This window comes from Macaca fascicularis, chromosome 12, assembly GCF_037993035.2.
Source record: "Macaca fascicularis isolate 582-1 chromosome 12, T2T-MFA8v1.1".
Taxonomy (NCBI): domain Eukaryota; kingdom Metazoa; phylum Chordata; class Mammalia; order Primates; family Cercopithecidae; genus Macaca; species Macaca fascicularis.
Genome location: NC_088386.1, coordinates 53644113 through 53657428, shown reverse-complemented (window position 1 = coordinate 53657428; position 13316 = coordinate 53644113). Strand labels below are relative to the sequence as shown.

Here is a 13316-nt window from a genome sequence, read left to right as displayed (position 1 = left end):
CTCCCGACAACCCATCCTCCATATCACAGCAGATCTTTCTCCCTGATAAAAAGCCCTCATGCTTTCAAAGCCCTCACAGTCCAGACCCTCTTGCTTCTCTAGCTTCAATTCTTGGTCCTCAGCACTTTATTTTGTTCATTTTTTGTTATTCTGAATTTCTTTTAGTTCTTCAAACATACCTGCTCACTCTCACCTCTGGGCCTTCAAATGTTACTTTTTTGTCTGAATCATTCTTTCTATTCTCTCCCCTCCTGGTGCGTTCCTGCTCCTTCTTTGTATCTTAAATTCAGAGTACTTCCTCCTATTATAGATACTGCCCTGAAAGCCCCAAGTGTGGCAAAGCTGTCTTTCCCATGGTCTCTGCCCCATTGTCCCATCAGAGCACAAGCTGCCCTGTATCATAATTGCCTGGGTCATTGTATCTACATTGGATTGTCAGTTCTTCCAGGACAGGAGCATGTCTCCATGTTGACGTTGTATCACCAGCGCCTAACACAGCCCTTGATGCATGGCAGGTGCTCAACAAATATCTGTTCCATGAATGAATGAGCCTCAGAGTAAATGATGAGTCAGCCTTCTCTACCACACAAGTACAAATGCCTTTCTCTCATTTGCAATTTCTTCCTCACTAGTCAAGCTCCCCTGACTGTAACAACTATTACTTTTCCACAAAGCAGACAAAAACTTTGTTGCAGACAAAGCAACCTATATATCCCAAAGGAAGAGAAACTTTCCAAAGTTCTGAGAATTAGCATATGGTAATTGTCAAATCCCAGGGTATTTTTTAATTGAACCTTCACAGTAGTTCACTTAGCTTGTACTCAGTGCTTAAATTGAGTAGAACCTCACTAGGGAGGTTGTGTCATGTCATGCCTTAGTGAAAGTGGAGAGAATGAGAAATAGAGCTTTCCATGACATGGAGGTGTGAAAGGGAGCATTCTGGTCTGTGGGCTCTTTAATCCATGTGTCTTGACTATAATGACTCCTGGTTTTGTCAAGAACACTCATGGCCATCAAAGGAGATTAGGATTTTCCTTCTAAATCCCATTCTGGGTTTTGTATTCCTCAAGGATCCACTGTATGCTTCCCTCCTTTCCTCTCCTGTGCCTCTCCTTTCATGACAGCCTCATGAGCAACCTGTTTCTAGGGTGTTTCTCCCCAGGAGCATGTCTTCCTAAGGGAACCCTGTGGCCGCCAGCCTCAGCCACCAGTACTTGCCTGGGCTTCTCTGTCACTCATCATTCACTTGTTCTCTTCTTGCCACCCTGAGCTCTTCCCCTCTTGTGGCCTCCATGACTAGGTCAAAGCAAGTGAGGGCCACTCCCAGATACCAACCCTGCACTTGCTGTCTCTGCCTGGAATCCTAATCCTCAAGACCCTGCTCAGATACTGCCTCCTCCATGAAGCTCTTGCTAAGTTTCACCAGCCCGTCCCACAATGCAGTGATTGGTCATCTCACCTTTCTCCAAATTCTCAGTGGCTCTTATTTGTACGTCTCTTAAGATCACATATCTATGCTTCTCTTTCTTTATATCCATAAAATAGAATTTTAAAATGGCACCCCAGCATATGATTGTTGTGAGGTCTAAATGAGCTAAAACATGTAAAGCACTTATCACAAGACCTGATGCACGGTGAACACGCAGTAAATATCAGAATCCAGAAGGTAAAAGGTCTAGTGAAGGTGTCTCCACCTTGGAAAATGCAGGTGTGCACACTAAGGGTAAAGGACATTTGTGACTGATGCCACAGAGAAAGCTAAATCTAAACTGTCAATGATGGAAGGCAAAGGTGGAGATCTAATACTCCCCTGAGAACCCAGGTGCCTACTCTTTTGAAAGGATGATTTCCATCTCTGTAATTCAGTAGAAGAATAGCTTGGACAAGAAGATGGCAAGGGAAGCTGCCCAAAAAAGGCAGCAGAGGAGGGCCAACGTGCACAGGGCTTTAAGCTGGTATTTAAGTGTGCCATATTTTAATAGCTGATGATTTCAAGGGGGTTGGAAATAGAATGCTAAGGGAAAGTCATGTTTTTGCTGCCATCTACAGATGTCAAAGTGCAATTTTAAAAGTTGCTTAACACACGTATGCACCTACTCAGAAAGTGAGAATGTAGATGACAACATATGTAAAGTTTAAGTTCTAGTAAGTAAAATAATTTAGACATTATTATAGTAGCTTATTTTACTTTTCCTTCTAAAAATTTGTATATTTAATCAGTAATGTAAACTTTCTAACAACTCAAGGTGTGCTAAAACTTCTCATTGGGAGACCACTATAATAGCTCACTTGAAAGTGAGCCAGTCACCTCTCAGGGCAGGTTAGCCGGAGCCAAGGCAGCCAGTGGGTACTTTGAGAGTTAATAAAGTGATTTCTGTGAGGAATGAGATGAACTGAATTTTACTCCCACATTTTCCTGCATTTCTCTGGTTGTTAGTAGAATTACTATGAATTCCTGTAATCTCAGCACTTTGGGAGGCCGATGCAGGCGGATCTCGAGGTCAGGAGATTGAGACCATCCTGGCCAACATGTTGAAACCCCCTCTCTACTAAAAATACAAAAAGTTAGCCGGGTATGGTGGCGGGCGCCTGTAATCCCAGCTACTTGGGAGGCTGAGGCAGGAGAATCGCTTGAACCCGGGAGGCAGAGGTTGCAGTGAGACAAGATCGTGCCTCTGCACTTAAGCCTGGCAGCAGAGCGAGACTCCGTCTCAAAAAACAAAAACAAAAACAAAAACTATGAACTGCATTTTATACAAGTGTTTTTTATTGGTTTGGGCATGAGAAATCAATTAAAAAAACAAGTAAAAACAAAATGTGACAGTGATGTCACCTCTGAGATGTGTTATGCCCCTATGCTGTTTTCCGTACAATCTCCAATATTATTATGATGCTTCCACAACTTCCTTCTGTGTTATTTTTTAAGGGTTAAATATAGAAAAGAATTATTGGAAAGGCGTTTGATGGAGAAAAAGGAAGCGGCCCTTCAAGAAGCTCATGAAGACAAAGAGAGAGCAAGGCGGCTAGAAGCCCTTAGGAAACAGGTGTTTTTCATTTGGAAATTTTCATGGGTAGTTTTTAAAAAAAAATGTTTCTAAGTGCTCTTAATAGCATTCTTACTGGGGCTTAGTTCATGGCATCTGCTATATAAAATGTAACTTTTCCAAATTGGGATACTGCTGTTCATTCCTAGGAGCAATTAAATTATATTGAACCATTTCCAGTTTCTCAGTGTATTGAAAGAACTTTATCATCACCTTTTAAAAAGCTCTCCCACTATTTAAGTATATCATATCACCTAGAGTTTATTAGCTGGATAGTATCCATTTACAACAGTGAGGCTCTACATCTAGTCTACGAATTTTACTGTCCTCAAAAAACCTGGTGGAGCTCGAGCAAGATAATCTTCTTTGGCACAGGAGCCTCCCTTTGGAAACATTCCACAGTCAACAAATGTGTTAAAAATTACTTTTTAGAAAATATCTATGTTGTGGAGAAATAAAAGCCTCCCATCACTTTGCCTAGTGAAAGTAAGCAAAAGTAGATGAAAATGGATGGTAGATGGCAAGGGTGAGAATTTGAGAACTTGGGAAATGTGATAGTTTTACTTGGTAGTTTTTCAGAGTTTTGAACTTGAAGTGGTTGTTTCAACTCAAAATCTCTAAAATCTTCATTGACACCGTTTCCCAGCTAATAGGAAAGGGCTACTTGGTTCCCTCCTATGTTGCTGGAGGGAACACAGAATCATGGATAAGAACTTGGCCTCTGGTGTCCTTCCAACGTGGTACAAGCTGGTTCTGTACTCACCAGCACTGGAAACAGGTCATTTACTTAACCTCCGTAAACTTTATTTCCTCTTCTGAAAAATGGGAATAATAGTATCTGTCTTATAGATTTGCAATAATGTGAGTTCAAATTTATTATTTACTAAGTGTAAAGTCCTCTTCTAAATGCTGTTAGGTATTACTTTAATTTCTATAACAACTTTATGATGTGGGCAGTATTAATATCCCCATTTCATAGGAGAGGAAACAGAGCAGACACAGAGGTTAGGTGCTTTCCTCAAAGTCACACAGCTAGTAAATGTTATACTGATTCAAACCAAGGAACTCTAGCTAAATGAGATGGTATAGATGTGGTGTAAATACATACAACTATTATATCATCATCTTCTTTGATAAAAAAAATTATAAAGATAAATGTAAAGCATAGGAATGTAAGTCCTGGTAATCCTGGATCCTACAAAATTTTAGTTATTCAACCATTAGCAAGTATTTATATACCATGGCCTTCTGGGTACAAGATTTAATGTCACTATTACTAAACACATTCTTGTTCAAAACATAACTTTGATAACTACACAGTCTATGTGATTAGAATTCTTTCCATCTGTGAATGCTTCAAAAGAGGAAATAGCTGTTATCTCTTATCTATAATCAGTATTTAGAACTGTGATGGAAGCTATTTTAGCTAGCAAACCTAAAATAATTAAAGCATGTTCAACCCTCAGTTATTTTATTACAGTCTTTAAATGGCATTAAGAATGCCACTTTCTTCATGCTAATTCTTGACTTTCAGAATTAATAGGCAGGTGTTACTAATGGTGCATATCATTTACAGAATTAGTGACTTCTTTTCATTAAGATGCAGGTTTGAATTATAAAAGACAAGGGCATTTGGGTTAAAATGACTTTGCAATTTTTCAGTAGAAGGAGGACAATGGTTTACAGCAGTCCCTAGAAATCTAGTTGCCTGTTACAAAGGAAATTCACCCACCTTGCTTACTAATGCCAACACACTTGACTTGACCCATGACTTATATGCTCTAGATCTAGGTCAATCAGATTAAACTTCCTAGAAAACTTCATGGGGTTGTTACCATAACCATAAATTACTAATGGTTAAAAAGTGAATTTTTTTTTTTTTTTTACTTTCTATGACTTTCAAGTTGGTTGAATATGTAAGATTTTCTATACGAGGATTTCCTGTGACTTCATATCAGAAAGATAAATTGTTATCTGAAATTAATTATAATTATTCAATCATTAGCAAATAACTATATGCCATAGCATTTTAATATTTTGTCTTATATGTATTGTCTTGTTTTGTGTTAACTGCTTTGTGGATCTCTAGGACTGGCCAATTAATACTTTTTTCTGCCCTTTTCTCCCAGGCTTTACCTTTAATAAAATTTCCAACTTTAATGGGCATTAGACATCAATAATGTTGCCCAGAAATATTTAATTTGTACCTTGTTCCAAGTAGCCATGCTTTCTCATTTTTAGGTTGCTGTTGTTGCTCAATTTGATCCTGTTAGAATGATGTCAGATACAATGGCATCGAAAGCTAGGATGGGCATTGAAATTGAAGAAGAATTTATTCTTCAAAAGCCACTCTTCACATTGAATACATACAATGAACAGCAGGTAATTATGGAAATTAGCATGACTGATGAAAAAGCCATGATGATGGTAAAGGCTGTAGAAGTGTGTGTTTGGGGTTACAATAGTTTTCAATATTTACATTTGAATATCACACATATTAGCATAATTTTTACTTCTAAATGATAGTACATAATTGCTACATAATTCTAAATATTACAAACTAGTTAATAGGCTACCACAGAACAAGAGCTTACCTAAAAATGTTATAAATCTGTCATTGAAACTTATTTTTTAAATTAAAAAAATGCTTTATAAAATTTTATTTGAGAGTTCTGTATTAATATTGTATTTTGTTGTTTAAATGTTTCTCTGTTACATTAAGAATTATATTTAAATTCATAATATAAATTATATTAAATAAACAACTGATATTGATGACAAAGCAGAGGAAAGCTTTTAGAAATGAAAATGAACAGATGATAATACATCAGAGCTAATGATAAAACATTTTCTACAGAAAAAGGTGTTAAGAGCTTATTTAACCATTTTTGGGAACCTAGGGTTCATTTTAGTCTGTGCTTGTAACTGAGAAAGGATTTTTAAAAGATCTTTTAGATGGATGGATTGACGGATGGAGGGTCGGAGGGAGAACAGATGAATGGATGGATGGAAGGATGGATGGATGAGTGGATGATATGTCAGTCACTGAAATTAAAAGAGAAAGTAGTTGTCAATTTTACAAATCTAAGGAGAGAAGCTAAATAATCATTTAATTATTTAAAAACCAGGAAACCATCCATTCATCCGCTTATGTCTCTACTTTGTGTGACATACTTTGCTAGGGACTCTAAAGAGGCATAATTCATTCATTTATTAATTGAACCAACATTTATGCAACATATATTTTATTCTGGCTCTGTGTATGGTGCCTGGGCTACATCTGAGCAAGATAGGCTGATCTTGTCTGGAGGAAGTGAGCAAAAGAGCCCGCTGGGGAAGGAAAGTAGCATGTACAGCAACAATGCCACTCGGGTGGGATCAACTCTATAATGAAGGTCTAAGGGTTGCCCTAGGAAGAAGAAGGGAATGAATGGCTAACCCTGACTGGAGAAGTCAGAGAAGGTGTCAGAGAGGAAACTTCTGAGCCTTATCTTAGTCAAAGATTTTTGGAAGCAGAAGCAAAATCCACTCCAGATGATTTACAATAATAACAATAACAACAACAACAACAAAAATAGGTTGTGGGGGAGGATACATAGGGAGAAGGATTAATTACAAGGTTTAAGAGGTGTCTCTAGATCCTGGCTGCCAAAGTGAGGAGAATAGCTGAGGCTTGAAAGGATTGAAATCAGAAGCTGCAAAGTCTCAGGCTGCTGGGCTAACCCTTATCCTGATGAGACCTATTTCACCTCTGGGTTTGACCAAGCGGAAGAGGGTGGGACAAGGCTTTTCCTAGGATGTCTTCAGTGTGAGATACATGACAAGGGGTACATGACAAGTGCTGGGAGAGGAGACTGGAAACACGGGTTAGGTTCAGGCGGTGAAAAGCACAGTAGGTCTTGCTACTAAGGCATTTGACCAGTAGTAGCAAGTAGGCCTTGCTACTAAGGCATCTGTATGCAGATGCCAGACTTTGGAGCTTTAAATTGTATATAGTCATGTGCCCCATAACAGTGTTTTGGTCAAAGACGGACCACATATATGTTGGTGGTCCCTTAAGATTATAACTGAGCTGAAAAATTTCTATTGCCTAGTGGCGTCTTAACATCACAGCACAATGCATTTCCTCTTCTGTGGTTAGATTCACAAGTACTTAGCATTGTGTTACTACTTCCTACAGTCATGAGCGCAGTAACATGCTGTACAGGCCGCAGCCTAGGAGCAGTGGCCTATATCATACAACCTAGGTGTGTAGAAGGCTGTACCATCCGTTTCTGTAAGTACATGCTATGACATTCACACAACAAAATTGCCTAAGGACACATTTCTCAGAATGTATCCTTGTCATTATGTGACACACAACTATAATCAGATTTATGTTTTAGCTCTGTGTACTGAATGTAAAATTGGTGGGGGTGGGCGTGGGTTGGGGTGAGTTCCTTTTAAAATAACAGAGCCTTCATAGAAGTAGTGGTGGTGGTGGGGTCATGAATGGCTCTGGCTGAGAAAGGGAGGGGACAAAGAAAGTAAGGATGATTCCAAGCTAGACAACAAGTAATATTAAGAGCTGGTGTTGGCCAGGCACGGTGGCTCACGCCTGTAATCCCAGCACTTTGGGAGGCCAAGGCGGGCAGATCACGAGGTTAGGAGATTGAGACCATCCTGGCTAACACGGTGAAACCCCGTCTCTACTAAAAATACAAAAAATTAGCCGGGCATGGTGGCAGACACCTGTAGTCCCAGCTACTCAGGAGGCTGAGGCAGGAGAATGGCGTGAACCCGGGAGGCAGAGCTTGCAGTGAGCCGAGCTCATATCACTGCACTCCAGCCTGGGTGACAAAGCCAGACACCGTATCAAAAAAAAAAAAAAAAACCAGAGTGGTGTTTTGGATTCAAATCCGCATCCACTGTTTATTGGCTGGGTGCACTTGTATAAGCTATTTGTATCTTTATGCCTTGTTTTCCTCATCTGTAAAATAATTACTTACAAAGCCCTTGTGAGCATTAGAGATAATAAATGTTCACTGCCTAAAATATTTCCGGGCACCTAGTAGTAATTCAGTAAATTATAATCATCTGGTGGTGCTGCCATTAACCATATAAGAATACAGAAAGAAAAACAGATTTAGGCAAAGAGAGAATTTGTTTTACTTATACCATGTTTAGAGTAAAAGTATCTAGTACGTATTTACAAGAAACTGATGGGCTGCCTGTGGGGAAGGGAATTGGGAAGATGGAAGTCCCAGTAGTGGGGAGATCTCCATTTCATGCTCTAGCTCTGCAAAAATTGAATAATAAAAAAAATTTAAGCCTCACAATGTGGACCTGAAGAGAGGTGAGTCCTGGATGTAATTGGGAGTCAATGGCATACAGGTTGCACATGAATCACTGGAGCACATGAGAGTGGACCAGGGAGAAGACATTGAGACAGAAGAGGAAAAACCTGGGTCTTAGGCTCATATTTGTTGCTTCTCAGACACAAATCTCTGTATTATTCTTGACTTCATACTCATTGTTGCCCCAAGGCCTGTATCTGATCAACTGCCAAGTACTATTGATTCTTGTTTTCATAGTGTTTCTGACGATTATCTCTTCCTTGCTACCAGCCAAGTTCAGACATTTATCACTTTATGTCTAGACAATTGTAGTAAATTCCTAACCACTCTTTTGGCCTCCATTTCTTCTTTCCCTGCTACCTTAATTTATTCTGAACTTACAATCAGACCCATCTTCCTATGCAACTACAGTGATTATATTATTTTTATTCAAAAACCAGAAACAAACATACCCTAGTAGCTCCTTAGACTCGGCATGGCCATGCAAGCCTTTTAAGTTCAAGTCCTTGTCTGAGAAGCATCTGTTTCCAGTGTTCCTCAATGATAACCAGTGCTCTGCTCAAACCACCCTTATCCCAGGTTGACCTATTTCACCTCTGAGTTTGTATGTATCTTCCTTTCTCATTAGGTCTCTCTTCCTTCCCAGTCTGCTTTATAGACTAAGTTGGACTTTAAGGGTAGTTCAATTGCTCATCTTCACCTGAGACCATCCTCATGCCGCCAGCACCAGGAGATGCTCCCCCTTGTTTTACTACTTTTAGGGCATCTGCCACATGTTGCCATAATCTGTAGTTATCTGTCTACATTTTTATTGCCCCAATTCGCCTAAGAGCTTCTGGAGGGGCTGCTTTTACTAGCTTATTATCACATCCTCTAGGGGGACTTCAAATCCATGTAAAATGCCTCATTAGGTAAAATCCATATGTGGCCACCTTCTTATCATTTCAAACAGTCTCTGTTGACATTTAATATTCATAGGAGGAGGGGAAGAGGAATAAGATCCAATCAGCTATAAATGAAAACAGAAATTGAACTACTCATATGTCTACTCCCACTTAGATTGATGGAGGCATTTTCTACTTCTGTTTGAAATAGAAACCCAGCCTTGGAAGAAAAGTCCTATTGATTTTGTTTTTCAAGTGGTGGCCATGTGTTTAAGCTTAATTTAAATATTGCCAAATGATGGAGAAATTAAGATGCTTTTTAAAGACAGATGTATGAGGTTGTGGCTTAGATTTATTTTAATCAATGCTTATCTGTATTTTATAATTCCAGCCAGCAATAAGTAATAAATAGATAGTAGCACTGAAAGTAAGCTTCTTTTACTTCATCTTCTAATAATTTTAAGGCATTATATTTTGACTAATCTAGTACACAATATTCTATACACCCTACATTGGAAACCACTGAAGTACTGAAAAGTGATAATGTCAAAAAGGTTTGGATGCTTCCAAAATATAGTCACTGTATTCACAAAGTTTACTGTCACCTAGTCATCTGTCCAGGAAAAAAAAAAATTAGTTTGGGAAAACATGAAACTAAATGTTAAAAGTTATTTTAGTTCAATGAATTGCTATTTAAATTGTATTTTTATTTCTACAGATAATTTCTGACCCTAGGCTTCGCTTCGAGTTAGCGCTTCGAGAAGCTGGACTTCATAGAACACTTTATGCCAAAGAGATATTACCAAAAATTAGTCCTCGAAAACCTCCAAGGAAGGACATGGAGTCTACTGTATTTAAAATATAGAGCTCTTCCTCAAATTCTATATGTAAAGAGCATTTTTCTTTGAAAACATTTATATGGATAATAATAATTACTACTTTCTAAAATGTTTGAAATATCAGACATAGAAATCATAGCATCTATTAAAACAACTTTGCCTTTCTTTTGTGATTCTTAGAATTTTATGCACTATATTTCCTATATCTTTAAGTTATATTTAATAGTACTAAATTCCCCCAAATTATGGAACTTAATTATGGCACATATAGTACTTATACTATAATTTAGCAAACTGCATGTTGGAGGTTGTGTTATCCTATGAAAAGAGCTCAAAATAACTTTGTAAGAATTATAAATTATGTAACTGCTACCTGCTAATGTTCATTTCTGCTTGCTATTTGAGAATTTGACTTTTTAATTATGGAAACTTCATTATCATTAATACTTCTATTATTTCTTGATTATTTTAAGAGGAGACTCAACCTTTCTCTAAATTTAGAAACCAATTTGGTACACCATGTTTACTGCAAACCAATCATCCAAACAATTTCATTTTGCAAATTAGCCCTTAAGAATAAATTAGAAATTAGAAAAAGCATTTCAAGCATGGGAATATCTGTTTTGGTTTGGAAACATGTATATTTGTGTGATTGTTTAGAAGAAATATTTAAAATTTCATAATATTTGGAATGCTGTCAAAAGTTCCAAATTATTAAATATTTAGATGATTTTATAGAAAAGGAGCATTTCAAACAAAACTCAAACATAAATATTTGACTATTTCTAAAAAATGATTTTTCAAGCAGAATAACAAGTTAGTGTTGTTGAAAGTTGCCATTGTTACCATTAAGATTACCCCCACTCCTTTTTCTCTCTATTGCAGCTCCCTGACATTTCCCACCTGCCTCCCAAGGGTTGCAGCCTCCGTGCAATTACTGGAATAATGTAAACAAACAAACAAACAAACAAAAAGACGTGTCCATCTAGTGGAATCTTTGACTTTATGATTGTCCTCAACATCATGGAAATAAAAAATACAAGTACAGCCTTGTTAGAATAAATCTTCACAAAAGATTCTATGGGCAATATCCTTATCTGCATTCCAAAATTCATTCTAACACCCTTCTTGTTGCCGCATCATAACATCTCATAAAAAGAGAGGAAGGAGTGTTTAACAAGAGCTAGGGAATAGTGAGCATTATTGTTATCCTTACAGTGTCTCCCAGGGTTACAGTATTCCTTTATGGGTCCTCAGTTTGCTTGATGTGGCGCCTCAGACATAGACCCAAGAAAGCCCTGCCATGTCAGAGCATACCCCGTCTAAACAGCATGACACCGATATTCCTCAGAGTCCACAGATCCTTCCCAACATCAACATCCACACGGACGTCCAGCAGATCACACTCAGATTCCAGCTGAATATCATCCCCTTTACGTTTTCCCAACAGACTAGTAGCTGGTGATAGTACTGTGAGGGATAGCACCACCATTTTGAGAACAATCGATGACATGTGGAGGCTCCTTGTAGACTCTGGGTATTAGACCTTTGTCAGATGGATAGATTGCAAAACATTTCTCCCATTCCGTAGGTTCTCTGTTCACTCTGATGATAATTTCTTTTACTATACAGAAGCTGTTTAGTTTAATTAGATCCCATTTGTCAATTTTTGCTTTTGCTGCAATTGCTTATGGCATTTTCATCATGAAATCTTTGCCTGTGACTTTGTCCTGAATGGTATTGCCTAGATTTTCTTCTCAGATTTTTATGGTTTGGGGGTTTTACATTTACATCTTTAATCCATCTTGAGTTCATTTTTGTATAAGGTGTAGGGAAGGAGTCCACTTTCAGTTTTCTGCATATGGCTAGCCAGTTCTCCGAGGACTGTTTATTGAATAAGGAATCCTTTCCCCATTGCTTTTTTTTGTTTTTCAGATTTGTCAAAGATCAACTCTAACTAGCATTTTTTAATGAAACAAAATTGAATAAAGAAATCTGAAATCCAAATGGCCAATGAACATATGAAAGGATAGAAATACCAATTAAAGCCCACAATGAATTGCCAATACATACCCACCAGATTGGCAATAGTGTCAAGAAATCTAAAAATATCAAGTAGTGATAATATAGAACGATGGGAAACGCCTACTGGTAGTGGGAGTGTAAATTGGAAGCATTTGAACTTGTCTGATAAAGTTGAAAGTATTCATACTCTTTGATCCAGCAATTCTACTGCAAGATAGATGCTCTTGAGAAGCTCCTGCATGTGTGTAGGAGGACATAAACTAGGATTCCCAAATGAAAACAAGCAGAATGTTCATCAACAGTAAACAAATATAAAAAATGTGGTATATTCGAATACGGAATTGCATTCAGCAACGAAAATGAATAAAATAGCATCATGGACATAATATTTAGTGAAAGGAGCCAGATACAAGAACATGCATATGGCGTAGTATTATATTTATCTAAGGTACAAAAGCAGGACAAACTAACCTATATTATTTAGGGATATATGCATAAGTGGCAAAATAATAGAGAAAATTTGAATGGTTAAAAGTAAAATCAAGGTAATGATTACCTCTCAGAGATGGAGAGACAGTTGGGAGTGGGGGCTTCCATGTTACTGAAAACATTTTATTGCTTAACCAGGGTAGTGAGTATAGGATCTGTCTGATTGTCCTTTAATGTCTACATAAGTGTTTTATTTATATACTATAATAGGTAATACTATAAATTCCCAATAAAATTTTAAAACTTAGAAAATTATGAAAAACAATATTTTAGTATATAAGTGCATTGGAAATAATCTTGTTAGCCAATTTCTGATTTAATATCCTTAATTTACATGTATTTCTGAGACAGGGAGGCCAGTCTCTACTCAGGAGTCATATTTACCCTGACATGGGATAGGATCCCCTTTATTTTCGTCCTCCCCAACCCATGTGCTCTGCTTCATGACTCTTGCCAGTCTAGTTAGACTAGTAGGCTTGAAAAAGAAAGAACAGAGAACATACCTGATAGGAGTAAGCACTGGGCCATGAAATTTTATTTCAATTACCTGTGTTTGTGTATAGTGGGTCATAAGAAAAATACATTTATTAGTGGGTAATGGTCCAAAAAAATTTAAAAACCACTAACCTCAATCCCATGGTTAACAAATGGGATATCCTGATACAGCTCCACATCTTTGAAGATGATGGGCTTGTTTCA

At 37.7% G+C, this 13316-nt stretch overlaps 1 protein-coding gene across 20 annotated transcripts in view; it reads left to right on the top strand.

Moving 5' to 3' along the window:
- Positions 1–11177, top strand: part of CCDC148 (coiled-coil domain containing 148) — a 279411-nt gene extending 268234 nt beyond the window's left edge. For 16 of the 20 annotated variants that reach the window (XM_065525533.2, XM_065525531.2, XM_065525535.2 and 13 more), the window contains 3 exons: positions 2927–3044; positions 5286–5426; positions 9983–11177. In XM_065525533.2, the coding sequence (XP_065381605.1) occupies positions 2927–3044; positions 5286–5426; positions 9983–10129 (406 nt within the window). In that variant the 3' untranslated portion in view covers positions 10130–11177. The remainder of the gene's footprint in view (positions 1–2926; positions 3045–5285; positions 5427–9982) is intronic. The other 4 variants (XM_065525532.2, XR_012421116.1, XR_010579884.2 and 1 more) reach the window with 4 other exon arrangements.
- Positions 11178–13316: the final 2139 nt, after the last annotated feature.